Below are 27873 nucleotides of genomic sequence, written 5' to 3' on the forward strand. Positions count from 1 at the left end.
CAGACAACTGTCATCTAATCCTATTAAGGAATTTACCAAGCTTCATCATAAAACCACTTAGGTTGTGTGCCCCTACTACTCTTATTGGGAGGCTGCCCCAGAACTCACTCCTTTGATGGTTAGAAACCTTCTACTTTCCAGCCTGCGTTTATTCATGGCCAGTTTTATATCCATTTATTCTTGTGACAATATCAGCCTTTAGTTTAAATAGTTTTTCTCTCTCCCTGCTGTTTACCCCCTGGATGGATTCATAGCGAGCACTCATATCCCTTCTCAGCCACACTCTTTTTAGTCTTCTCTGATCGTCCTAGTAGCTTTTCTCTGCACCTGTTCCAGTGTGAATTCATCTTTCTTGAACCTGGGTGATCAGAACTGTACACACTATTTCAGATGAGAATCTCTCTTTGTTACCTGTAGGTCATAGTACTACTGACAACTTTTTCGGTAGTACCTAAGTGACTTAGGAGCCAAAGTCTAATTGAAAGTCAATGGGATTTAGGCTTCTAAGTGCCTAAATCACTTTGAAAATGGAACTTAGGCTCCAAAGCTGCTTAGGCACTTGAGAGAGTGTAAAATTTCCTTATTTATGGGCTAAATGCTATTGGGTAACATAATCAGACACTTGAGCAAATATAGTTCACCCAGTAGGGGGCAGTGATGCATGTTATGTATTAGAGGTGGCCAAAAAAACGGAAGGGGGACCGATTTGTGGAAAAACTTCAAATTTTTGATTGGTTTTTTAAATTAATTATTTTTCATTTTTTGTACCTTTTTCATCATCTTTTTTATGTTCCAAAATGGAAAATTTTCAAAAATGGTTTGTTTTGAATATTTATATTTACAAATAACTAAGGTGTCAGTTGACTAATGAAAAGTTACCCTGCAGCAAAACGAGAAAGGGAGAAATAAGGGATGGGAAGGGGCTTTCATATCATATACCGTATATGTTCTAGTGCGTTATCTAGTCTCTCTTAAATGACCTAAGCACTTGTCCTGGGAGACTGTACCACAGCCTAATGCTGTAGATCTTCTTGTTAAGGAATCACCTTCATATCCCATGGCAATTGCATATTTAGACCCCTTAGCACTTAAGAGCCCCATATGCTTTGTTTCACATGTAGTAAGAAGTAGTTTGGAGAAGAAGGGATTAATGCAACCTGAGTGCCTCTTCTATCCTTTTCTATGTCTGCAGAGAGGGAGAGCCTCAAACTTCCGAAAGGCAGCGGAAAGGACGTCCCCTGTCCGCAAGCCTAGCCTGAAGATGGATGACACCTTTGAGAACATCAGTGAGCTGGGTACCTTAGAGTTGATGAGCAAAGACCTAGATCTGGGTCCATTCGGGCTACTAAAGAAATCTGTGTCCACTGACTCCCTCAGCTCCATCTCTTCCATTGGGAATAACTTTGGCCAAGACTTCACTGTGGGCCAGGTGGAAGTCAACATGGAGTACAATGTGTTCTCCAACACCCTGCATGTCACGCTGCTGCAAGGGAAGGACCTCCTGGAGAAGGAGGACATCAACTTTGAGTCTTGCTTTGTGCGTATTAGTTTGCTCCCAGATGAACAAATCATTGGCATTTCCAGGGTAAGTGTCTGTTACCTTCTTTTGCAGCATTTTTGGAGGGGGTGTGTGTGTGTGTGTGTGTGTGTGTGTGTGTTAAGTGAAATGTGTATGGGACTAGTCATTGTTCATGGTATTCGGACCTCTGAAAAGCTAGATCTCAACCTCCTTGCGGCAAATTGGCTGAGCAGTCGGGTCAAATCTGAGGGTGCATCTCCTGCTGCTCTCCTTTCCTGATAGGAGGGTGATAGGGCAGCATGAGTCAGTAGGGTCAGGGTGGATGGATGATTTATGAGAAGTGGGCCACAGAAGCAGTGCGTCTTGGAGCCCTGGGAGGAGTATGATAGCTGGAAGCAGTTGGCAGAGTGATTACTGCAACTTAGGGCCTCCTAGTGCTTGGAATGGCTACAACATTACCGCCAAGCTCACGGTATATAATGCAATGTCGTCTCATTTTTCGAAGAATTGGGGTAGGTTCTCAACGCATGGTCACTCCTGCGATAAAACCGATAGGCAAAGGAGTTCGCAAATGCAGAATCACGCTCTTGTCCCAGTCCTAATTGTCCATGATGGAACCTGAATGAATCTAGTTTGAATGAAGAAATGTACATTTTGAGTTGGAGAAGGAGCAGCTTTATCCAGCTGGGAAGGAAGTTGCAGGTCTGCACTGGTGACCTTCGCTGGTCGTGCACTGTAGAAAGACTCTTTATTTCAAAATTTGCCAGTAGGGGCAAGTTTGCACCATGTGGGACATTCTGCATCTCCTCTGCTAGAGCAGAAATGGGTGTACACTTAGTAGCAAGTTATACAATATAGGAGACCCCAAATACCTGCTGTTCAAGGGTCACCCCACATTTTTCAGCGTATCCTTGGGCACAGCTAACTCATCACATGTATGTTTCCATGTCCCTCCAAACATGAACAACCCTGGAGGTCATGTCTCCATGACATCAAAAACCATAGGTGCTGAAACTAGGGATGTGGGTGGGGGGGGTACAATCTGTGGACTGGGTGTGCTTGACTCAAGGGAACAATCCCCAAGGCCCCTGTTCCTGTAATAAATTACACAGCCTCTGATGCTGTCCCAGCCGTCTCTCCACCATGTACAGTTCCACCATCCAAACAAGCAGAGGCAGAAATATCACGGCGCTTGCAAATCCAGACTCTGATCTGAAATTGATGATCACAGCTTCCCGGTCTCCTGCTTGCTTGTGACAAATCAACATTCATTTCTGCTGTAGCTTGGCTGCTTCTAGAGCTGGGTGAGTGCCCCTGAGCAGCAGCTGTCCAAAGCGAGATTGCACTTCTCTGTGAACTTAGAGTATGATCGGTTTGTTCTGGGGATCACTTTTATCAAACAAATGCTGAGCACACATTGCATGATTCCTCTCGCATGGGCTTCCTTCCTTCCTATTTAGATACAGGCAAGCACTAGGCATTGGTCAGTTCCTGGGGCACTTGTACTAGTGTTTTCCAGCCCCCTCCTTAGATGTGGAGTCTGTCCTTCCAAGCGCGAGGTGGATCAGTTTACTTCAGGGCTATCATGGGCTGTTGTAGACAACTGATGACTCGTGTCACACTTGTTTATGAGGCATGAGACTGTGTGCATAAGAAAAGTGTGTAATAACTGTTGAGAGATGAAGGCTGGTCCTGTGGCTTGAGGCGCTGACCTGGAACAAATTAAAATCCGTGTTCGGTTCCTGATTCTGCCACAGGCTTCTGGTGTGACACTGGGCAAGTGGCTTAATCCCTGTGCCTAGTTCCCTATATTTATCATGGGGTTAATAGTGCTTCCTTTGTCTGTCCTGTCTGTTTAGACTATACACTCGTCAGGGCAGGGACTGTCTCTTACTATGTGTGTTCGCAGTACCCAGCACAGTGGGGCTCTGATCCCGGCTGGGCCTCTAAATGTTACCATAATCTAAACAACAGCCGTCATCTTTAGGGAATAACTCTGCATTGTTGGCTGAGAGGGCCAAGATCCCCTAATAGGAATGAGGGATGGGCATTACCTGTAATTCCCTGTCAGCTCAATATGGTAAAATGGCTGTTAACTGACAGCAAAGGGAGGAAACCTTTCGAGGGCTTTAATTCAAAAGCCTGCTGAAGGCAAGAACTCTTCCCATGCAGACAGGGTCCCGTGCTCGGATGCTCCTGGGCTGAGCTGACCAGTCCAGCTCTTGCCATCTCCAGCGTGTGTTTGACAGTGTGTCCGTGCCTGCGGATTTCAGGTCCAGTTCTGGAATGCTGAGCAGCTGCAGGAAGATGAGCGGCTATTGCCGGGTGCCCCCGATGAGCATTTTCCTGGGTGTTTGTTCTTGCCAGGCCACTCACACCTTTGGGGCGGTCATGCAGTGTGAGTGGGGAGTCAGGCTATAGGGATGCAGCCCAGCTACATCCATGGGCCATATTCAGCCCTGTCATTAGCAGGCAAAACACCATTCGAGTCAATGGAATCACACCGGCTTCTGCCAGCAAAGAATTTGGCCCCATGGCTGCAAAGGCATTGTCAGCAGAATTGTATGAGGGGAGTGGATGGCCGGGCACTACTCCTCAGTCCAAGTGGCTTGTTCTGTTCCATTCCCTGCTTCGTAGCTGACTTAGCACCTGAGCCAGTGCCCACTGAAGTCAATGGAAAGACTCCCATTGATTTCGCTTGGATAAGGCCCCCTGATGTGCCACAGTGAGCTGGGAGGTAGATGCAGCACCATGCAATGCACTGGGTATGTCTGCTGTGAGCTGCTGGCTGGGATCCAGTGGAATATTCTCCTCCCCAATCCTCAGCACTAGCCCTTCCGTTTCTCCCCAGCTGCGTCAGTGGTGAGTAATGGATTAATCCCGAAAGAAACCTCCACTGGGGCATGGGAAGCTCCGGGCAGACCCAGTTATAATTCAGAAGCTTCTTCCTTGGAAGTTGCTTGTGATTCCATCTGTCAATTTACTAACTGTAATGGGAGCAATTAAGTCTGTTCTATGAGATGGAAAGCACTGTAAAGAGAATTTTATTTCAATCGCTTCCCTAGTCAATGAGCTGCAGGCATGCCCTTCTAGCTCTTGGGAAGCAGGTCTGTGAGCAATATGCAAAGGGACCTGGGAGGTGCTGTCTCCTGGCAAAAGCAATAGAGCGGGGAGTTCGGACTCCTGAGTGCCTTTCCCAGCTCTGCTAATGACTTGCTCTCTAGCCTTAGACAAGGCACATATCCTCCCTGTAACTCACGTTCTTCATCTTACAGCAGGGGTCCTGATACAGACCCACCTCCCAGGGGCACTGTACTAACTCATGTCTGTAAAGCAGGAGAGAACCTTGTCTGGACAATTCAAGCATCCTGGATTTTGCAGGACATTCCACTCTGGCTGAATCAGGCTGCCTGTTTCACTGCATCACAAAGGCAGGGAAGGAGAGGAGTGACAGACTTCCACCAAATGTGCTGTAGCCTGTGGGAAAATGCTTTGAGAAGGAGACCATGGCCTCAGATCTTGTCTCTGTTTCATGTACTTCATAGCCCTTATTACTGACCAAGACCTTTTATCCCACCCCTAGGAGCCTGCCGGTGCTCTCCAGCTGGCTCGGAGTACCCAGGGAAAACTGATTGTGACAGGAGCACTCCCACCTGCAAATATTGGGAGACTGACCTGCTCCTCTGCACATGCAGCTGCTCTGATTTGCTGCCCTTTCCAGGAGGCAGGCAAGGGAATAGGGCAGGGCAGTGAATCAGGTGCAGACTTCCCCAAAGGAAGTCTATAAGCGTATAGTCTGTGGGGCAAACCCATAGCATTGGCTGGTCTGATTTTGGTTATCCCTCTGTTCACTGCTGGTTGTATTTCTATGCCCAGAATGGAGGGGGAGATGGCTAATGGTGGGGAGGAAGGCGAGTGAAAGGAAGAATATTAAAGGGAAAGGGAGACTGTGGGAGACAGGTCAGATCAGTTAAGAAAACTAAGAGAGGTGATTAGGTTGGGACCCAGCATGTGCTTAGCCTGAAGCATATGAGTCTTCCTGTTGAAAGTCAGTGGAATTGCTCACATGCTTAAAGTTAGCCACCTACCTACGTGTTTTGCTATATCCAGGCATTTGAGGGGGGAAAAGCCAAACTGAAACACGAACAAATGATGCCAAAGGATAGAGAAACGTGGGTGGGGAAAATCCAGAATGTGGAAAAGACTTGAAAAAAAGAGGCCTTGAAGATGGAGAATAGGGAGAGGAGAGAGGACGAAAAAAGATGTAGTTAGTCATTATTTGATCATATATAAAGTTTTAGTTTCTATAAGATTTTTGTATGTGATTTGTTGTTGCTATATTTGTGTGTGTTACCCCAGGGTCCCAGTCCTTAACCAGGACCTCATTGTGCTGGGTGCTTTACAAGCAGAACAAAAAGCAGAGTCCATGCCCCAAGCAGCTTACAATAGAAGTGTAAGACAAGAGATGACAGGTGGGGAAGCACGAGGAGACAATGAGATAATACAGATCAGCATGTTAGACAATTTTCTCAGCACACCAACTACCTAACTGTTGACAAGGTATGGAGGGGTTGGTTTGTGTTTTATTACTAGTGGCTTAGATTTGCTAGAAATAAATAACACGTTTCCCAGTTTTGTACTCAGAGGGCCACCCTCCCCCCTAAATCCACTGGCCTGGGGCACTCTGTGGATCATCAGTGATAGGTATGCTGGGGCAGCTACCTGGTAGCTCAGAGAGTAAAGGCTAAGCATTGGTGCCAACCACCATCCATTCTATTCCTCCTTCTGTTGCATGTGGCTTGCTCTTGCCTGTCCTGTCCACCTCTGTCCTCTTGGAAATGGCTGTCCGCTTCCAGCAGCATTGTGTGGTGTTTGTGCTTGGTTTCTGGACAAGCTAATTTGAGTGTGGCCAGGGAGGGGGAAGCCCCTGGGAGGCTAGATATGGAAAACGTGAAGACAATTAAAAGTTTGAGGAAACTGGACTGGAAGTTGCGTGTAATTTCTGTAAATGGGACGTTCCTCCAGCTGGTGATCCCGACGGGCTCTGTGTGTATCATGTAGGAGGCAAGTCTCTCTGAGCAGCTCAAAGGAACATGCAGGCATATTTCACATTTGCACGTGCAGTCATGCCGTTCTGCTCAGCCTTGACGTATATCAATTTATATATGTCGACATCCCAATTTAACTCCATGAGCACGAGCCAGGGCCAAAAGATTCAGACCGTTTCAACAAATGAGGAACTAAAATGACATCCCACAGGGACAGCTTGGATCCTACTGTGTGGTTTTTCACATCTTCCCCTTCCTAAATCTCCTCACTGCTCCACAGTTTCCTTTTAATTAGCCATGAGATAAGGAAAACACAATGCTAGATTTGCAGTGCTCAGCACTCACAACTGGGACCAGACCCTCCCTGCTGAGCTCTTTGCAAAATCTGGCTCCAATTAATAGAGATACCTAGCTCTTGTATAGCACTTTTCATCAGTACATCTCAAAGCACTTCACAATCTTTTAAATCACCCCTATGAGCTAACACGGGGCTATTGTACAGATGGGAAACTGAGGCACAGAGAGACTAAGTGACTTGCCCAAGGTCACAGAAAAATCTCTGTCAGAGCAGGGAATTGAACCCAGGTCTTCCAAGTCTTAGGCCAGGGCCCAAACCACACTACTATCCTTTCACTATAGTGGTGAGTTCCTGATGATCTTGCCCATAATGTCTCTTATTCCTTTTAATTTTTTGAGGGGGTAATTTTTAAATAAATCCATTTCTGGTAAATGACGCTAGGTGGCCAGCTTGAGACACTCCAGTCTCGTTCTGCCATGGAGCAGGGACAGCCGTGTTTGCTTGCTTGCTTGCTTCTCCCCCAGTCCCATCCCAAGCTGCCTTTGCTTTTACCTGGAGACACACCCTGCAGTCCCCAGGATCATTCAATTCCTGGCCTCTCCGCTGAGGCGGCCTACAAGGGTGCCAATTAATACCAGTTAAGATGGTGGCTTTTGTGCCATGGAGTCCTGCCCAGCAGAGACCAAACTGAAATCACTAATTCATACAGCAAAGGCTACATAGAACAATGGTCAGAAGTTAATGACTGATCATTGCCATTCTGGGCTGGATTTGAACCAGTCACCAAGGCCCTGATCCCCCAAAGGTTTCCATGCAAGTGAACCCCTATGGCCCTGCCAATGAAGTCAGTGGGGCTCCATACCGGTGCAGGACACCACCCACATGGAGTCTTTTGCAGGTTTCCAGCTATTGCAGGATTAGGGCCCTACAACTGAAAAGCTTCCTACCCCATTGCTCTGAGAATTTCAGTCCCACATTGCAAAGCCACTTGTTAAGGTGGCAAAGAGCTTTCCATTCTAAACCTGATTTTTGACCATATCCTCTAAGTTCCTCAGTAAAAGAAGTCCTTAATATTCAACATGTCTCATGATTCTTCTCTAGCCAGCTTGGTTTCTTTGGTTGGGGGTTGTGTTTTGCTGCTTTCTGTTGCAAAGTTTGAGGTTAGTTGGAGGCAGTGAAGTTGGAGAGAGTTGGTTCATTTTTGGAAAAGGCATGTGATGCTTTTGTCTCTGGCCTAGACACCCCAGCTTTGCCTTATTCAGTTGTCCTCAGTGAGGAGAGTTTGAGTACTTAAGGCAGGTTGCATGGTTAATTCTGGAGTTATTCGCTATCCAAGTTGGACACCCTGAATGTCCTGTCCAGTCCTGCCATATGTTGATGACTGACCCTGTAAACAGTCGTGCCCCACTAAGCTTTAGCTTAAAAAAGAAGTCTTCTTATCATTGCAACTAGTTTAAAGATATGAACTGATTCCAAGAGGTGGAACTTTGTCCAGCTCATGGCAAAACGCCCCAATCTGTCTCCTTTAAGCCAGATAGGAGGTCACTGGGAACCTGTCTGCTCCTGTCAATGAGCTTTGGATCAGGCCTATAAAACAAAGCCCCTCACAGCCTGAGCTGGAGAACTCAATCTACATCTACACAGACTAGAACCCCCGTGTATCTGCTGCACTTCATCCCTCCTTCCCGTCGGACGACATTTTCCTGTCTTCTCTTTACAAACTGGCGGTAGATGCCTGAGCACCACACCAGGACACACTGAAGCCTGGTTTGTAGCAGGCAGAGATGCAGGAAACCCAACTTTACTGAATGTGAGAGACCAGTGTCCCATGCTGAATCTCTACTATTTGTCCCGCTACAACTTGTCTCCCTCTTGCCTTCCAGAGCCCCTGGTCCTTCACCACCCTCATCCCTCTAGAAACGTGATCCTCTTTCTCAAGTTCCACTTATTCCGCTGCAAGGTCCACATGCAGAATGTTATATTTTCAGTTTGTAGGCCCAGCTACTTATGATTGGAAAGGCTCAGAACCAGTGGGGAGGGAAGGGAGGAATGCAAACATTGTCACAAATTATTGTTTTTGCTGACATTTTGTTTTCACCAACATTTACTCACTAGCTTCATTTACAATGTACCAATATCCACATTGGGTGGGCAGGGGCAGGGTTACAGTAGGGTTGCCAATTTTGAGTGGGCATATTCCTGGAAGTTTCATCACATGACATAATCTTTAATTAAAGATTAATTTTTAATTCCTGGAGGCTCCAGAACAATCCTGAAGGGTTGGCAACCCTAAATTACAGAGTCAGAGTTAAGGTTGTCTTTGTGGAACCTTATCTCCAAATTTCCAAGCTCTCAAACATTTGGTGGTTTGGGAGGTTTTTTTAACTACAGTGGTATAAGTATAATGTTGTTTGGAACTAACTGCCATATATTTATGACTCTAGCTCTGGCCTCACCAAATTGTTTATCTGGAAATTCAATGAACAAAAGAAGAAAAATCATCTTAGTAGGTAGTAAATTTTGGCTTCCGAAGATATCTGTGTAAAATACTCCAGCAAGTTTAAGATATTTTGACAGTGCCCTTTTAAGAATAATTTTCAGCACAAAGACCAGGCTCTCTGAATTTATGCGCTGTAGTTATTATTTATTGAGTCTATTTACAATTCACTAACACTATTTATAGTCGCATACTGGCCTGAGACAAGTAATGAAGACGCATTAGTCTCTTTTCTGTAGTGTTCTGTAGTCACTTGAAAAAAATTAATATTTATATAGTATCTTTCAATTCATAGATCCCCCAAAACTGTAGCAACTGTAGATATTTATACAGGGATCACTCCACCATTGATGTAGTGGAGTCATTTTGAGAGCCCATCTTTCCCCCAGAGAATGCCCAGATCTCCCATTGACCTCAGTGGGAGTTGCTCATAACCCATGGGGAAGCATAGGGCCATTGGGTGGCAGGCAGCAGCTGTCTAAGACCCGGATGTTGCAATAGGCTTTGCAGAAGCAGACCCAGTGTTCTCAACTCAAGATAAGTCTGTCAATATCTGGTGTTTTTCTTTGAGCTCCAGTTCCCGGATTCATGTGGTTAGAGGAGAACCTGAGCTTTCGTTTAAAGAAACAGGAAGTTTCTAGCCCTCACAATTGCAGAGAAAAGCTAGGAAATGTGAGTCTAGAGCATCCTAAAGGCTCAGAATCTGGACAAAGAACAAGAATCTCAAATTAATTATTTGTAATGATCTCATGAGTTTTGAATGCTTGGGGTTGGCAATACCACAGAGCCCCATCGAAATCCATGTGTTCTCTGTCTGTGTGCAAAGGTATGTCCACACTACAATTAGACATCTGTGGCTGGCCCGTGCCATTGACTCAGGCTCGCAGGGCTCTGGCTCAAGGGCTGTTTAATTGCAGTGTAGGCGTTTGAGCTCAGGCTGGAGGTGGGAGGTCCCAGAGCACAGGCTGCAGCCCAAGCTGGAACATCTATACCGCTTAGCCCAAGTCAGCTGGCACAGGCCAGCCATGGGCTTGTAATTGCAATGTAGATACACCCCCAGAGCCTACCCATGCTTAGGGGATCATAACCCAGCAGTGTCCTGTTATGCTACAGGACAATCAGTGGAGCATGCTGTACATCAGCTAAATGAAGCAACAGGGAGGATTTTACAAGAGGCAGCTGTCCAGTGGTAGGTATCATGGTGTGCAGGATCTCAGCTTCCCGGACTGACTGTGGGAACTGGAAGGGTGCAGAGAGCGGAGACGTGCAAACAAAGGTGATTTATTACCACCTGATCACAGAGCTCCAAATGGTAGAACTCAGACAGGAATGTTCAGGCCTTAAGGGTGCATCTACACTGTAAAACCAGCCCTGTGGTAGTGAGTCTCACTGGCCAGGTCAACTGACTCAGGCTTGCAGGGCTTGCGCTACGGGGCTAAAGTAGCAGTGTAGACGTTCCTGCTTAGGCTGGAGCCGGGGCTCTGAGCATACGTCTACACTGAGATTAAAAACACGTGGAGTCTCAGACGCTGAGCTCCAGGCTGAGGCTGAACATTTACATTGCAGCTTTATAGCTTTCTCTGAGCCCAAGCCCCGTGAGCCTGGGTCAGCTGATCTGGGCTAGCTGCGGCCATGCTGTGCTTCTTTTATCACAGTATAGACATACCCTGAGGACCCACCCCTCTTGCCAGGTCTCAGATCCTGGGCTCCAGCCTGAGCAGGAATGTCTACACTGCTACTTTTAGCCCCAGCGTACAAGCCCCATGAGCCTGAGTCAGTTGATCCAGGCTCTGAGACTCACTGCTGTGGGATTTGGTTTTCTGGGCTCTGTAGACATATCCTAACACTCCTCTCATATGATACTGGAGACATGTCACCTCTGTGGTTCTGCCCTTCCCCTGATTACAGCAGGCAATGTGGTGGTTTGTCACCCGGAGCCTGCCTCTGGCCTCATTCATCCTCTGTTCCACACAATCAGTTGCCATCAACATGTCATTGGTCACTTTCCCCTTTGTCCTTGTGGGAGGGGAAAGCAGGGTCATTAATGAGCCTTTGGCTACTTGTCCCTTTCTGTGACAATAATCAGCATGAAAGCCTTATCCACTGGACTGCACTGTGTGTGAGGTGATCTCCCCTCACCCCAATGGCAGTGTCTGCCATAGTACTTTTTTGGCATCCAGTGCCATGTTGCATCAGCGTTGTCAGCTCACGCAGCCCTGATGGATATCCCTGGTCACCAGCTGTGACGCCGCCTGTCTGTCTGGCAGCCCTGGGCATACTTAGTGCCTGAGAAATCTATCCAGAAGCTCAAGGGAGGCGAAAACAGCGCAGCCTGCAACGTGTTTGTTTATTTCTGCAGTCCAGAAACAGCATCATATATTTGCAGAGTGACAGTCACCCCATTGTGTTGAGTAATGATCAGTAAGAGGCTCATGCTCCTTTAGCGTTGTGTTTATCTATGGCAAAAGCAGAGTATTATGGTTACTGTGGGAACCAGAGTTTTCACAGTGTTTGTGTGTGCAAAACTTCAGCCATGAGGACTGCATTCAGTTTAGCTATTTGCAGTGAGTAGATTACACTCCACAGTGGCACAAGATCAGTCTCTATCCTCTTAAAGGTCACTCGCCATTTCTCACTGGAAACTCCAGAGGGTCCGTAGTGACTAGTTGTGTAATCTGGAAGTCATTTGCACTGCACAATAACAACAACTTTATGGGTTTTACAAACTTATGAACAACTTCATGTATTCTTGTGCGCCTGAAGATGGCACTCTTTATATTAACAGTCTACCCATACTCAAATATAGTCAGCTATATCTCGTTTATATGTAACACCTGTAATGCTTAGGGCAGGAGCATCAAACGTGTGGCCCACAGAACAGTTTCATCTGGCCCAGGACTTCCCATGAATCTTTGGGATCGTTTCATGACCCCAGAGTCTGCACTACAGGGGGTGTGATTTGTAGGGTGCACCAATGTGTTGTGTTCTAACTCCACCATGTAGACCCTGCTAGTGTGCATTGATGTGGTCCTGGACTAAAAACAGGTCTACATCAATGCACACTAAGGACATTTAGTGCACGCCAGTAGATCCACATGGTGCGTCCTACAAATCACACCCCTGTCGTCCAGACTTTGTAGCAGCAAAAGCTTGCATACAAGTGTAGAACCACATGGTCACATTGAAGAGGCTCTGGAGAGGAATAAGTCTGGCAGAAGGTGGTACAAGGCTGAGTGAGGGGAAAATGGCACGGAAAAGCGCTTACCTGCCAACTGGAGAATAGATACCCCAACCTGGCAAGTCGAAGAAAAGGAAATTTAAAATCTGTCAGAGGGTGAATGCAAGTAATCACCACCATGGTTTATCTTTAGCTATTTCTATTTAAGCTTTTGCTGGATGTGGCCCATGGTAAGTGGCAGGTATCAGATCAGGCCCGCCATGTGAAATGAGTTTGACTTGGGGCTTATCTACATAGTAGTAGGGTAATGTGCTTTAGAGGGGTGTGACTTCTGCACATGAGAGAATCTTTAGTGCAAATCACCAGGGTCTCCATGGCCCAGTTAACGTGCAGCATGTTAATGTGGTTTAGAAATCACACCCCCCCAGAGCACATTACCCGACAGCATAGACAAACCCTTAGGCTTGCTGGTCTATAAAGCACCACACCCATCAAAAATCTTTCTACTCCTCTGGGGAAACCATGTTATGAGGAGAGTCTTTAAATCAGAAGTCTTTATATCAAGACTGGTTGGCTTTCTATAAACTATCATCTGCTCTAGTTCTACCCAAGTTAATGGGACTGATGCAGGAATCACTGGGTGAGATTCTATGGCCCAGGTTATACATGAGGTCAAACTCTATGATCATAATGGTCCCTTCTGACTTTAAAAGTTATCAGCATGTCACCATGTTTCCCCATCTCAAGCCCAATAATGTCAGTAGGGCAGAGGCTAGGCAGGTGATGAGCTGAGATTAGAGCTACTGATAGGCTATGAATCAGTCTGTGCTAAAACAGCCTATTTTTGTTACCCTGGGTTCCCCCCCTCCCCTTTACTGGTTTCATCCACCTCCGATATCTTGGCTTTTACACTGTAAGCTTTTTGGAGCAGCGACTGTCATTTCCTATTTACAGACCAAAAAAACTGCATTCAGATGGCGTTAAGGTTGAGAATATAGGTTATTCTGGGTTAAAAAAAATATCATAAGGTAGTTATAATTTCCCAAAATCAAACATTACAGGCACAGTTCAGGCACTCAAATCACCTTAACTCTGCCCTGAAGTGATATCATGCAATAACTGTACAATTAAGGCATTTTAGTGTTTGTGGTCTCAGACTAGATAAAATTGATTTTTAAGGACACATTACATTCTTTTTTGTTTTTTTTTTTTTCTCCTGATGCGGCCGAGGTCTCTAGGCACTATGGCAAGATAATGGTAAATAATAATAAAGGCTCTATCCGTGCTGGCTGGCACTGTGTGGCAGGAACAATTCCATTATGCAATAAAACACAATGGTGTGAGTGTTATAGTCTAATAATGATGATGCCTTATTGTTGGTTAAGCTTGAAGCTATAGACTAAGTCCTACCACCAAGAGATGTAATTATGGTTTTCACAATAACAAATCCAATTATGAAATGAAAAGATTTCACATGTAATAATCAGGCCCAGAATTTCAAAGGTATGTGTGCTTGGCCTAAGCCAGCAAGCCAGTGCTCCCAGAGATGGTGTCTCTAGCTTCAGTTTTGCGAGAAGCTGGGAATGGGCGACAGGGGATGGATCATGTGATGATTACCTGCTCTGTTCATTCCCTCTGGGACACCAGGCATTGGCCACTGTCGGAAGACAGGATACTGGGCTAGATGGACCTTTGGTCTGACCCAGTATGGCCGTTCTTATGTTCGCTACGTGAAATCCCCAGCCTGCCTGCACATGGGAGAAGTCTGAGTGCCCACAAAATGCTAGGCCTCTCTTTTTAAAAAGTCTGGTGGCTGAGTGGATAAGATGCTCCACTACAATCCTGATAGTCATGGCTTCGAGTCTCACTTGATCTCACGTTGAAAGGCCACCTCCAATTCACCCAGCTGCAAAATGCGTACCTGATCCGTCAGGTTAGGGCAGTCAGATATGATGCTGGCCATGTCACTCCCTTTTGTACCATTGGCTATGAAACAGATGTGCCTGATCTGCATCCATGTGATGAGCCACTGGTTTGGGGGAACTTTGACTTTATCTCTTTTTAAACCCAAACTGAAGATGGCAATGAAAAGTACAATCTGAAGAAAGAGCCGAGGCTGGCTTTGCTTTGCTGGATGGCTGGTGTGGGGCTGGATTCCAGTTGTGCGTTTACTGCTTAAGTGTTCTCGACACATAAGTAGTGTTACATTTATTCAGGTAATTAACACCCTTGGACTGCACACTGTGACAAATAGTGTTGTTATTAAGCCTGTCATGGGAGAGTTCCATGTGCATAAAAGGGGCAGAGTTAGATGCCAGCAGATTTGGTAGATATTGTTCAGTTTGTTCTGTGCCTCCATCACGGCTAAGTTAGAGGTGGTAGGACATTCAGTTGGCCCGGCTGGGCAATTTTAAAGCCCTCTCCATAGAGAATAGGCAGCTGCACATTCTCTTAACTATAAAATCTTAACAAGCCCACAGGGAGGAGGAAAAGCCTGAAAATCAGCTTTTAAGAACCTCAAAGTTTTATCTGTGGGTTTAAGTTTCTAAGACAGCTAAACCTGAACCTAAGCAGAGAAATCCCCCTGAACATATTTCTCAGTCTCACTTTCAGGCCGTGTTCCTTTCAAGCACAGCTAGGAAGGTGGAAGGAAAGCAGATGTGATGAGGCCTGTTTTGTCATGTAGGTATGAATAATAAGCCCAAAAAATGATAACCTCTCTGCTTCCACTGAAGTCAACAAGAGCTATGGGTGCTCGCAGTAGAAGGGGGAAGTGTTTGATTACGGTCAATAACCACGCTGCTGTGCTATCTGGAATCACAGTCTTAAACAGAGGATGTGTTTAGTTAGAAAACAACTGCAAATATAAGTATTGCCCACTGTTGTGATTTTATCATGAATCTGATGATGTTTGATATTTTTCTTAAAGCCCCAGCTTCTGGAGTCTTGTAACTACCTTAGAATCTCTGCTTTTTTTTTTTTTTTATAAAAAAGTAAATTTCTTCCATTCATAGTTGCAGAGAAAAAAACTGAAAACATGGCTAGAGTTGTACCTTAAAGCTTAGAAACCAGAAGGCAAAGAAAAACTATTATTTTTCAGCCAGTCTCATTATTTATTTTGGGTGGGCCTGACCATGATTTTTGAATGTTTGAGGTTGGCAATACTGAGACTCAAACAGGCTTCCATTCAACTCGAGTTACAGCTCTGTCTCTCTTGTTTACCAGGGGCCGTTCCTTGTTTGGAACTCTATAAAGTGAACAGAAACTTCTAGTGGCTGAACTTGAAGTGCACTTGAAGTAAACATATCGTTTCACACATAGTCCATCAGTGTGTTAGAAAGTGTCTTTCCTGACAGTGCCAGCCCCAGTACAGTTGGGATCCAACAGCTACATTAAAAACAATTATAATGAGGGAGAGCATCCTTAACTCTGCATGTAGACAGTGCTACTATAACTCAGCCTCTTTGTGCACGTCCAGCTGATGCTAGGAAACTGTTGGCTTTGTAGAATTGGGCTGGGTATCGGGGTTGAGAGGAAAGTTTCCTCCATTCATCTCTGACTTTTTACTCAACACAGCTATGGGTCTCATGCATTCTCCAGTTCTCCCTAATTTCCATACCCCTGTTCTGATCCTGCCTCTCTCTGGGTGAGCTTTCTTGGTATGAAAGCAGCTTTCTTGGTATTCCTGTGCTCTTAATGTGTCCCTAATGAAGAAATACAGAACAGCAGGAGGGGAGGAGGAAATTAATGACATTACTTTCTGCCCCTCCAGACGGGTTCAAAATCAGCTTGAAGGTGAGGTGAAGATTTGCATCCATTATGCTCCTCACTGAACCCACTGTCCCTATTCCACCACCATGATACTGCTGGGACTGGCACTACGCAATTCCTCTTGGTGTCCCTCCAAATGCAGCATGCTGCTGAGATGAATTTTTAATGCCCGCTTCAGTTCAGACTGTTGCCATGTTCTCAGCCTAATTCTGTTTTTTCGGCGTGCCCAGGGAGGTTGTGTCACACCATCAAAAGAACTGGAATAGGGAGAGATGCGATAGTATTTCAATGACAGCTTGAACCCTAGAGCCCTCATTAGAGGCGCTCCTTGGAGGAGAGAGGGCAGGAAAGCCGTGGGAAGGAGGCATCTCTGTCTTGAGAATGTCAGAGCGAGGGTGCTGAGTGTGAGCCCTTCGGTGAGCAGGGGGATTGCATGCATTCCTTGGGGAATAGCTAATCTGCTGGAGTGTGGCGAGGAGACTGATTCCTTTTGAAGCACCAGTTCATTTAAAAGCTACTGGGCTTCGCTGTCCCATTGGCCAGTCCGCTGCATGCTCCCCCTGAATCCCTGCAAGGATAGCTTTGTGGTCAAGGCTTGGCAATGGGACACAAAAGAGCTGCTTCAGTTCCTCCCACAGACTCCATGTGGGACCCTGGACAAGTCCCTTAGGGTACATCATTGCTGCAGTAAAAAACCCATGGCAGCGAGTGTCAGGCCCAAGTCATGGGCTCGTGAGGCTTGTGCTAGACAGCTAAAAATAGCAGTGTAGGTGTCCCACGTGGGCGGGAGCCCAGGGTCTGAAACCCAGGGAGTGGGGAGCCTAAACATCTATGCTGCTATTTTTCTCCCGAGTCAGTAGATTAATAGCAGTGGGAAATGTGAGTACTGAGAATTGGGTGACCAGGCAAGGCCCATTCGCTGCAGTACTACATGTAGAATGCTTACGGGATTCATCTCAATGCAGTTACGTACTTTGGAATTTAGCCAGGACACCAGGGTTTATGCCTAGGTTGTGAAAAAGGCCAGGGTTTCTTTAACAACCATGAGTGATCTGGACATTACATTTCTATTGCATGCAAGCCCTCACACCATGACACAAGTGCCGCCCAATGGGCCTGGCTCCTACTGCTTTTCTAACTGGGGCTGAGTAAATGTAGGAGTCAGCTGGGGAAAGTTAATGTAACTGTTGGTGATGACATTGCGAAGCCCAAAGACAGAGCAGGGAGCATTTCCCTGCACGGCTCCAGTCGCATGCGTTGTTATTAAGGGCATGGCTACACTTGCAGATGTAGAGCGCTTTGAGTTAAACCAGCCTTCATAGCTCACAGTAAGGAAAGCGCTGCAGTCTGTCCACACTGACAGCTCAAGTGCACTGGCGTGGCTGCAACATGCTTTTCAAATGGAAGTGTGTGTGACAGGGAGTGTGTTGTGTGTATGTGGGGAGAGAGAGTGGGTTTTGGGGGGGCTGAGAGCATGTCAGCATGCTGTCTTGTAAGTTCAGACAGCAGCAGATCCCCCCTCGCCTCTCTCTCTCTCCCATAGCATTCCACACTAATGGTTGCTTTGTCTCGGAGCAGATAAGCAGCGGGCTGTCAGAAATGGAGCTTTCAAGGGCATTTCCGCATTCCTACAGCCGATTCCAAACAATGACAAGAGTGGCCACTTGACTTAAGGGGATTATGGGACGTTTCCGGAGGCCAATCAGAGCGTAGTAAAGCAACACCTCATTCACACTGGCGCCACAGCGCTCCAGTGAGGGCACAGCAAATGTTATTCCATTCGCCGAGGTGGAGTACCAGCAGCGCTGTAACTGTGGAGTCAGAGCGTGCCTTGCCAATGTGCATGGGTAGTGAGCTAGGGCACCCGGGGCTCCTTTATTGTGCTGTAACTCACAAGTGTAGCTAACTCTTGCAGGCCCCTGTGCTCCAGATGTGATGGGAGAGTGAAGAGGGAGGAATTGCCTTTCAAATGTCTCGTGGCAAGACATGACGGTCCATTATGATAACTAGCTGGCAGATGCAGCACGTCTGGGGTGTGCTACGGTGGAATTGCTGTGTTTAGGGTCTGCCAGAGAAGTCGCTAGAAAATAATACAGAGTGCTCCCTTACCTAGGACCTTGCTTTGCTGCTGAATATGGAAAAGCACTCAGGGTCTCACACAGCGGTGCACTGAACTACCTGGAGGGTCACTGGTGTCAACCCTTTCCATTACGGATGGGGGACTGGATCAGACAGGAGCAGGAGCCCCTCAAGCTTTGGCTGAATCTTGAATTGAACCATCTTGAGGGTTCAAAAAATCTTGTTTCACTTTAAAAAAAAAAAAAAAAATTATGGGTTTTGTACCTGTTGGTGCTTCCAGAGCAGGAAGCGAGAGCAGCCGAGCCTCTGGCCCTGAGCAGATGCAAAAAGCCTGTGATTGGATGAGTCCCTTCTCCCTGGATTTTCAGATCCAAGGTGTTTGCCCAACTCCGCTTGTGGCAGCTTAGCCAGATCTCACCTGAATCTTCAGGTTCACCCATCTGTTCAATGGAGTTTCTTTGCATTACTACACTGGAGACCCCACAGGCTGCTGGAAGCTAATGCCCGCAGCTGCTGGTAGGAGCACCCCAACTTTCTTATATGTGTGTGTGTCTGTGCAGAGCCTGTGAAACCAGCATTCTGGCCCCCGCCGCTGTCAGGGAAATGTGCACATTGAATCAACAACAAAGGTCAGATGGCTTGAAACTTGTCAGTGTTTATTAAGAGAGCTGCTTTCATCCCTCTCTTCCCTCAGGACTTCCTCACCCTCCTTTGGAATGGGGTCAGTGGGAGAATACTGGACAGGGAGGGAGATGGCTAAGAAGTTCCCCTGCCGCCCTGTGCTCTATCAACTCTCTGCAGAACCGGGACCCAGTCAGGCAATGAGTCCTCCTTTTATAAGCTGTGTTTCAGCCAGCCATTTGGTTCTAGTTCCTGTCTCAGAATGAATACAGCAAAGCATCTAAGCTGTCAGGTTTGCAAAAACCAGACCCCGTGACTGTTGAAAAATCTAACTGACACCTCAGGAAGAAAGTGACCTCATTTCCAGACATTGTTGTAACACAGCTCCGTGGGATGGGGCTGGTAGCTGGGATCTTTGGTGCTAAAAGCCTCAGCATCTGCTATATTACAGTCCTGGTTTCTATTCTGAGCTTTGTTTGGTGAGATCTTATGTAACTGATTTGTAAAATACAAGGATGCTATTTGACTGCCTTCCGGAAGGTAACAAGGCCTTGCTCTATACCGAGTGAAGTGTAAACAGCAGATAGAGGTGAGACCAGAACTCACAGGCCTGGTCTACACTTTAAAATTAGACTGATCTAGCTACATTGCTCAGGTCTGTGAAAAATGTTGTGCCCCAAGCACCAGTTAGGTCAACCTAACCCCCAGCGTAGACACGGCTAGATTGATAGAAGAATTCTTCCATCAACCTAGCTACTGCTTCTCGGAGAGGTGGATTAACTACATTGATGGGAAACCCCCTTCTGTCTATGTGGGAAGTGTCCATGCTACGGCGCTACATCAGCCCAGCCCCACAGCCATAGCCATGCCGCTGTAGGGGAGACATGGCCTCCGTTTCCAGGCTCCCTGCTTAGTACACTTTCCCCTTAGTACAATTTCCCCTAAACAGGCTATTAACAGAGGAGTCTGTCTCATTTGTGAAGCATGGAACAAGCAGCCAGATTGAGCTGAAAGGAAGGCCACCTGGCAAAATCCCATGCATGCGAGAGCTCTGCTGCTAACAAACGATGCTGTTGCACCAACGACCTTGCTGCTGGGTCCAGAACTGCATCTTTTGCCTCTGTTAAGTAGAAGCCAATGAAACACAAATCCTGTTCAGCTGAGTTCCTCCCCACCAGTGTGGGAGGGGATTTCCTGTAGTGGACAACAGTTGCCTTTCAGGGACAGTGCACCCGTCCTTGACTTAGCACTGCAGGCTTTCTCCTCTGTGCCGCAAACCTCCCACGCACACTGGAACTGAGAGAAAGCAGGCAGGGATGGAGCAGGAAGGGCTTGCTTTATGGCTTCATGTTCTCACAGAAAGCTCTAACCGTCCTGATTCATACAAGACGCTTTCTCAGTGCAGGTTTCAGAGTAGCAGCCGTGTTAGTCTGTATTCACAAAAAGAACAGGAGGACTTGTGGAACCTTAGAGACTAACAAATTTATTTGAGCATAAGCTTTCGTGAGCTACAGCTCACTTCATCAGATGCATTCGGTCTCTAAGGTGCCACAAGTCCTCCTTTTCTTTTCTCAGTGCAGCTGCTGCAGCGATCAGTTAGAAACAGCCTGTCCTGTTGGCAATGAAGCGCTGTTTTCCTGCTGGATCGCAGATTGGTCATTAATTGCTATGATGCCTGCATCAGTGGCAACTCGGAGCCCTCCAGACTCAACAGCAGGGAACAGGGAAGAACTTTTCTGTTGGGTTGCTGGACGACCTCCTTTCGGCTAAGTTTGGGTGCAGAATCCGATCTGAGCCCAACCTTCCACAGTCTGGGGGCGGCCAGGGTTAAGATCTGCCTCTCTTCTTATTTTCATGAGTGTAAAATCAGAGATGGCTTCATTGGACTCAATGGAGTGTAAACCTAATGTGAGAGCAGAATCAGGCCTTTAGCACTGCAGATTGGCCCACTTACAGAGAAAGAGAGAGCGAGCGATAAGTCACAAGGTTCTGAGCGGGCACTGATCCGGGTGTGAACATCCACAAAGCTGGGGGCAGGGAGGTTAGACCTCATGAACTCGGTCAGGCCCAGCTCTAGTTTATAAGAGCTGTAGTGACCTCTGAGTCGGGCGTCTGCTGGAGGTAATACCACTCTGCCTCCGGCCATCAACTCCTCCAGGCCATTAGCAATTTGGAGGCTGTTACTGCTTCAGTAGCTGGCTTGTAAGAGAGTCAGCGCAGAGCTCTGAGGAGTAAATGTGCAGAGAGCACTCCAGGCAGCATACTGAGCCCAAGGCTTTATTCTGAAGGGAGTAGCCAATTGTATGGATTTTACCCAGAGGGCAGGTGTGAGTTTCCTGTAAACCTGCCCTGTGGAGACGGGGAAGAATTTTCTCTGGAGAGGCCAAGGGAGCATGTGGCAGGGAATCATAGTGCTCTCAGGGGCATGCAGACTGCAGCTGGGGAGCCACCCCATGGCACTGCAAATCTGAGGAGCAATATCCAGGCAGTCAGAAAATAAATAGTACAAGGAGAGACAGGAAACCCAGAGGCATCACCAGAGAAAATCATAGGAGAGGCTCGCAGGGACACAGGCTTTCTGGGGCCAGATCCTCAGCTGGTGGAAATAACCCCATTGACTTCACCAGAGAGAGAGGCTGGCTTGCATCAGCTGAAGAGCTGGCTGCGAGTTTGCTTCCTCTTCTAATTACTTTTTCTTTTCAGTTTAATGTGTGATATTAAAATCCATTAGCCAAGCAGTTACTGAAACGAGATAATACAGCACTGGGTACAACTCAGCTTCTTGTGTGATAAATAACTTTATACATCATAATAGATCTTCTGTTCTACAGCAGATTTCTTCCAGAAGGATCCCAGACAGCCAACCCCAGGCATCCAGGATAGGGTGACCAGATGTCCGGTTTTTGACTGGAACACCCAGTCGGAAAGGGACCCTGGCAGCTCCAGTCAGCACCGCCGACGCGGCCATTAGAAGTCTGGTCAGCGGTGCTGCGGAGCTAAGGCAGGCTAGTCCCTACCTGTCCTGGCTCCGCGCTGTGCTCCGTAAGCAGCCAGCAGGTTGCCGGCAGGCGCACCAGGCAGCTCTGCGCCCTGCCCCCACCCCGAGCACCGGCTCTGCATCCCATTGGCTGGGAACCGTGACCAATGGGAGCTGCGGGAGCGGCACCTGCAGGCGAGAGCAGCGCGCACCACCACCTGCTGCACCTCCACCTAGGAGCCAGACCTGCTGGCCACTTCCAGGGCGCAGCACGGAGTCTGGACTGGCAGGAAGCCTGCCTTAGGACCCCTGCTGCACCACTGACGGGGAGCCGCCAGAGGTAAGCCCACGCTCCAGCTCCGGTCCCAACCCTGAGCCCCCCTCCTGCACCCCAAACTCCTCATCCCTGGCCCCACCCCAGAGCCTGCACCCCCAGATGGAGCCCGTACCCCCTCCTGCACCCCAACCCCCTGCCCCAGCACAGAGCCCCCTCCCACATCCTGGAGCCCCCTCCTGCACCTCAAACCCCTCATCCCTGGTCCCACCCCAGAGCCTGAAACCTCCAGCTGGAACCCTCACCCCCTCCCAACCTCCTGCCCAGTCTGGAGCCCCCTCCTGTAACTTGAACCCCTCATTTCTGCCCCCACACCCCAGTTAGAACCCTCACTCCCTTGCATACCCCAACCCTCTGCCCCAACCCAGTGAAAGTGAGTGAGGGTGGGGTAAAGTGAGCCACAGAGGGAGAGGGAATGTAGTGAGCAGGAGGAGGGGCCTCGGGGAAGAGGTGGGGCTATGGTGTTTGGTTTTGTGCAATTAGAAAGTTGGCAACCCTAATCCTGGAATTTCTCTCCCTTCCACTGAAATGCAGCCACCTCTGGGCTGGAGGGTGGCTGGTGCTTAATAGTGCACAGCACTGCTACACAACAGGGGCCCGAACCTGCAAACTCACACGGGTGGTCTCTCAAGCCAACTCTCATGAGTGAAGAACTATGGGTGGGGATAAGGGTATGTCGGATCAGGTCTTGCTTTAGGACAGGAAGCAGAGAAAAGGGAAAAAAGTAAAACATCAAATTTTTGACCAATCCCAATTGACAAATCCCCCCTGGAATGGCTTACGCGGGTAACTAGAGGAGTGGGGGGAACCCCATGAGACAGGGATCACGTCTCCTGCAGCCCAGGGAATGGAAGTGGACGCAGGAAACGCCGGCCAAGGTTCTGTTTTATCAGGCAGGTTTCACTGGTGCTAGCCCAGTGCAGCAGCCTCGGGCAAACACCACATGCTCCCACATGCACAGCCATCGTTCAGTCCTAAGTGTCCTTGGGAGCACGGGGGAGGCAGAGGGAGCTCTCACCACAGGACCCATTCTTCTGCTCCCCAAGTAGCACTGAGAGACTCTGAGGAGCCATGTCTGACCCTCTGCAGCTGGTCTGACAGGTTATCCTATTATGGCACTTTAGTGGGGAGGGGCCCATTTCTCCCCTTCCATTCCCCCTCCATTTATCCTCCCTCCTGCCCCTACATCCCCATGTTTCCTTGCACACACATGCATCCTGCCCGCTTCTGAGCACCCACAACCCACACAGATTTCAGTGAAGATGCTCAGCACCTCACAAGATGTGCTAGTAGGTCAGCAAACTCTCTTCCACTCTGTTCACTGGCTGGTCGGGGGCAGCTAGCATGGTGCATGCTGTGGTGTCACATGGAGAGGGAACCAGCAATGAGGGGAGGGATCCAACAGACTCCTTCCCTCCCCCTACCCCAGAGGCCCCACTGCTTGGGGGGGGAGGGTGTCACTTGTTAATACCACAGCTGGTGGTGTTCTCTGACTGCCCTTCCCAGGGTTCCTTTAAGCCTTGGTGTCTCTAGAACTTCCACATAACACACGCACGGAGGGAGAAGGCTGGTGCAGAGCCTGCCTGTGCTCCTCACACTGCATTCCCCCGCCTCATTTCAGGAGTTGTGGAATAGTGATAGCTCAGCAATCCCTAATCTTCCCTGTGTCAACAGCTCTCCCCTGGAATGCTTCCTTCAGCCCTATTTAGAAATTTCTGCACTGATATGGGGACAGCTATTGCTATGGAACAGGCTTGTGATTTTGCTCTCGCCCTGTGGAATCATAGTATGCTTATACATGAGGAATTTAGGGACGACCTAGAGCTCATTAATGGAACAAACTCACCGCAGCCCCATGTCACAGAATTAAAAAGCTGTGTCCCAAGAGTCTCAGCCCTCTCCTCTTTCCCCTAAGGCAGTGGTTCTCAACCAGGGGTACACATACCCTTGGGGGTACGCAGAGGTCTTCCAGGAGGGTACATCAACTCATCTAGATATTTGTCTACTTTTACAACAGGCTACAGAAAAAGCACTAGCCAAGTCTGTACAAACTAAAACTTCATATAATGACTTCGTTGTACTGCTCTATGTACTATACACTGAAATGTAAGTACAGTGTTTATATTCCAGTTGACTTATTTTATAATTCTATGGTAAAAATGAGAAAGGAAGCAACTGTTCAGTACTAGTGTGCTGAGACACTTTTTAATTTTTATGTCTGATTTTGTAAGTAAGTCGTTTTTAAGTGAGGTGAAACTTGGGAGTTCACAAGACAAATCTGAAAGGGGTAGAGTGGTCTGGAAAGGTTGAGAGCCACTGCCCTAATGTACCTTGATCTGCTTATTTAACTGTGTCATAACCATAAGGGCAGCCTAAAATTCTTCCTTACCTGCAAGGGGTTAAGAAGCTCAAGTAACCTGGTTGGCACCTGACCAAGGAACCAATTGGGAAAAAAGATACTTTCAAATCTGTGGGGAAGAGAGAGGTTTTGTTTTGGGTTCTTTGTTTTTCTGTGGCCGTTCGCTCTTGGAACTAAGAGGGACTGGACATCAATCCATGTTTTCCAAATCTTTCTGAACAAGTCTCTCATATTTCAGACTTGTAAGTAACAGCCAGGCAAGGCATATTAATGCATCCGATGAAGTGAGCTGTAGCTCAGGAAAGCTTATGCTCTAATAAATTTGTTAGTCTCTAAGGTGCCACAAGTACTCCTTTTCTTTTTGCAAGGCATATTAGTTTATCTTTGTTTTCTCAACTTGTGAATTTTCCCTTTGCTAGAGGGCAGTTTATCCCTGTTTTGTTGTAACTTTGAAACTAAGGCTAAAGGGGTTCCTCTGTGCACTTTGAATTTTCTGATACTTTGTAAGGTTAACTACTAGGCTAAGTTTACAGAGGTGATTCTTTTACCTTTTCTCTTTAAATAAAATTTTTCTTTTTAATAATCTGACTGATTTTTCCATTGTTCTAAGACCCAAAGGTTTGGGTCTGTAGTCCCTTTGTAATGAGCTGGTGAGGATATATGCTCAAGCCTTCCCTAGGAAAGGGGGTGTAAGCTTTGGGTAATATTTTGGGGGGAATAGGACTCCAAGTGGTCCTTTCCCTGATTGTTTGTTAAATCACTTGGTGGTGGCAGCGATCCCAAGGCAAGAAAGAAATCTGTGCCTTGGGGAAGTTTTAACTTAAGCTGGTAAGAATAAGCTTAGGGGGTCTTTCATGTGCGTCCCCACATCTGTACCCCAGAGTTCAGAGTGGGGAAGGAACTCTGACAAGCTGCCTTACAAGTCCAACTCAGTTTTTTCATAGAAATGTAGGGCTGGAAGGGTTCTCAAGAGGTCATCTAGTCCAGCCCCCTGTGCTGAGGAGGGACCAAGTAAACTTAGACCATCCCTGACAGGAGTTTATCTAACCTGTTCTTAAAAATTTCCAATGGTAGGGATTCCACAAGCTCCCTCACTAACCTGTGCCAGTACATAACTATCCTTATAGTTAGAAAGCTTTTTCTAATATCTAACCTAAATCCCCCTTGCTGCACATTAAGCCCATTCCTTCTTGTACTACCTTCAGCAGACATGGAGAACAATTGATCACCAGTCTCTTTATAACAAGCCTTAATGTATTTGAAGACTGTTATTGTGTTCTCCCCTCAGCCTTTTTTCTCAGGGCTACATGCTCAGATTTTTTAACCTTTCCTCATAGATCACATTTTCTAAATCTTTTATCATTTTTGTTGCTCTCCTCTGGATCCTTTCCAATTTGTTCACATCTCTCTCAAAGTGTAGTGCCAAAAACTGGACACAGTACTCCAGCTGAGGTCTTACCAGTGCCGAGTAGAGCAGGACAATTCCCTCCCGTTTCTTACATACAACACTCCTGTTAATACACCCCAAAATGATATTAGTCTTTTTTTGCAACTGCATCACGTTGTTGACTCGTAATCAATTTGTGAGTCACCATAACTCTGACACCCTTTTTTGCAGGTCTGTTATCTGGCCAGTTATTCCCCATTTTGTAGCTGTGCATTTGATTTTTCCTTCCTAAGTGTAGTAATTTGCACTTGTCTTTATTGACTTTCATCTTGTCGATCTCAGACCAATTCTCCAATTTATCAAGATTATTTTGAATTCTAATCCTGTCCTCTGAAGTGCTAGCAACCCCTTCTTCATCGTGGTGTCATCTGCACATTTTATAAGCATGCTCTTCATTCCATTGTCTAAGTCATTAATGAAAACATTGAATAGTACTGGCTCCAGAATAGACCCATTTGTGACCCCACGAGATACATCCTCCCAGTTTCCAACCAGTCGTGCAAATTTATAGTAATTTCATCTAGACCACGTTTCTCCAGATAAATCGTGTCTGTGGCTTTCCCCCTATCCACTAGGCCAGTAACCCATTAAAGAAGGAAACTAGGTTGGGTTGGCATGGTTTATTCTTGACAAATCCATGTTGGTTATTACTTATCACCCTATTGTCCTCTAGGTGTGTACAAATTGACTCTTTAATAATTTGTTCCAGTATTTTTCCAAGTAACAAAGTTCGACTGGCTGGTCTATAATTCCCTGAATCCTTTTTGTTCCCCTTTTTAAAGATAGGTACTATGTTTGCCCTTCATCCGTCCTCCATCTGGAACAAGGAGCCATCCTTTAGGTGCAGTGACTTGCTTTAATTCTGCACCTCACACAAGGACTTTCCTATCTTTTGTAGCCCCTTTTATCGAAGCACTTCACACACAGGAACTTCCTAAACCTCATGGCTTCCTGTGAAGTAGAGCACAGATATGTCTGGTGTCACCAATGGCAGTGTAAGCACATAACTAGCATGTTGTGGGGGGATAGCTGTGGGGCTGGCAGAACAAGCATCAGGGGATAGCCCTTTTGTAAATTTTGCCCTGACTTTCTGCCAACAGCTAGGAGAACCTTGGTTCTTAAGGTCTTGTGTGGGCAGATCCTCCCACTCAGTAAACTGCATGAAGCTCTATATGTCTCTACCCTGGAAGCACAAAGGGTTGGATCAATCCTGGTGGGATTTGAACCTGCCGTTCCGGCCACTTAGAGATCTACTAAACTGCTAACTTACTGCCTTTGAAGGGAATCTTTTTCAGAGCTTTCCAGGTGGTTTCAGCGGCTCTTTAAAGGAAAACACCCTCCCCCAAGTAACTCTCTGTAGTAGCACGTTCATCTCCTGCAGCCATAGCGTTGAACCTTCCTTTCTCTCGGCAGATTCAAAGGACTGCCTTTTCTGTCTTCTTTGATGAGAAGTTTTCCATCCCCTTGGACCCGTCTGTGCTGGAGGAAAACAGCTTGAGATTTTCTGTCTTTGGCATTGATGAGGATGAGAGGAACATCAGCACCGGGGTAGCAGAGCTGAAGCTGTTGGACTTGGATCTGGCCAGCCGCCCATTCAATGCTTGGCTCTATCTGCAGGACATGAACAAGGTGAGCTCTTGTCTTCTGCATGCTGGTGCCAGCTGGGCTCCCTGAAAATGAGTTAGTGGGGCAGGAAAGATAAGCGCTGTGTTTTCTGTACTTACTGGGTAGGCTACAGGCAGTGC

At 47.1% G+C, this 27873-nt stretch overlaps 1 protein-coding gene across 2 annotated transcripts in view; it reads left to right on the plus strand.

The window, feature by feature from the left end:
• Positions 1 to 27873, plus strand: part of SYT12 (synaptotagmin 12) — a 58542-nt gene that overhangs the window by 19877 nt on the left and 10792 nt on the right. For both annotated transcript variants that reach the window (XM_038407908.2, XM_038407909.2), the window contains 2 exons: positions 1193 to 1585; positions 27542 to 27757. In XM_038407908.2, coding sequence (XP_038263836.1) covers positions 1193 to 1585; positions 27542 to 27757 — 609 coding nt within the window. The remainder of the gene's footprint in view (positions 1 to 1192; positions 1586 to 27541; positions 27758 to 27873) is intronic.

Source organism: Dermochelys coriacea, chromosome 6 (assembly GCF_009764565.3).
Source record: "Dermochelys coriacea isolate rDerCor1 chromosome 6, rDerCor1.pri.v4, whole genome shotgun sequence".
Classification (NCBI taxonomy): domain Eukaryota; kingdom Metazoa; phylum Chordata; order Testudines; family Dermochelyidae; genus Dermochelys; species Dermochelys coriacea.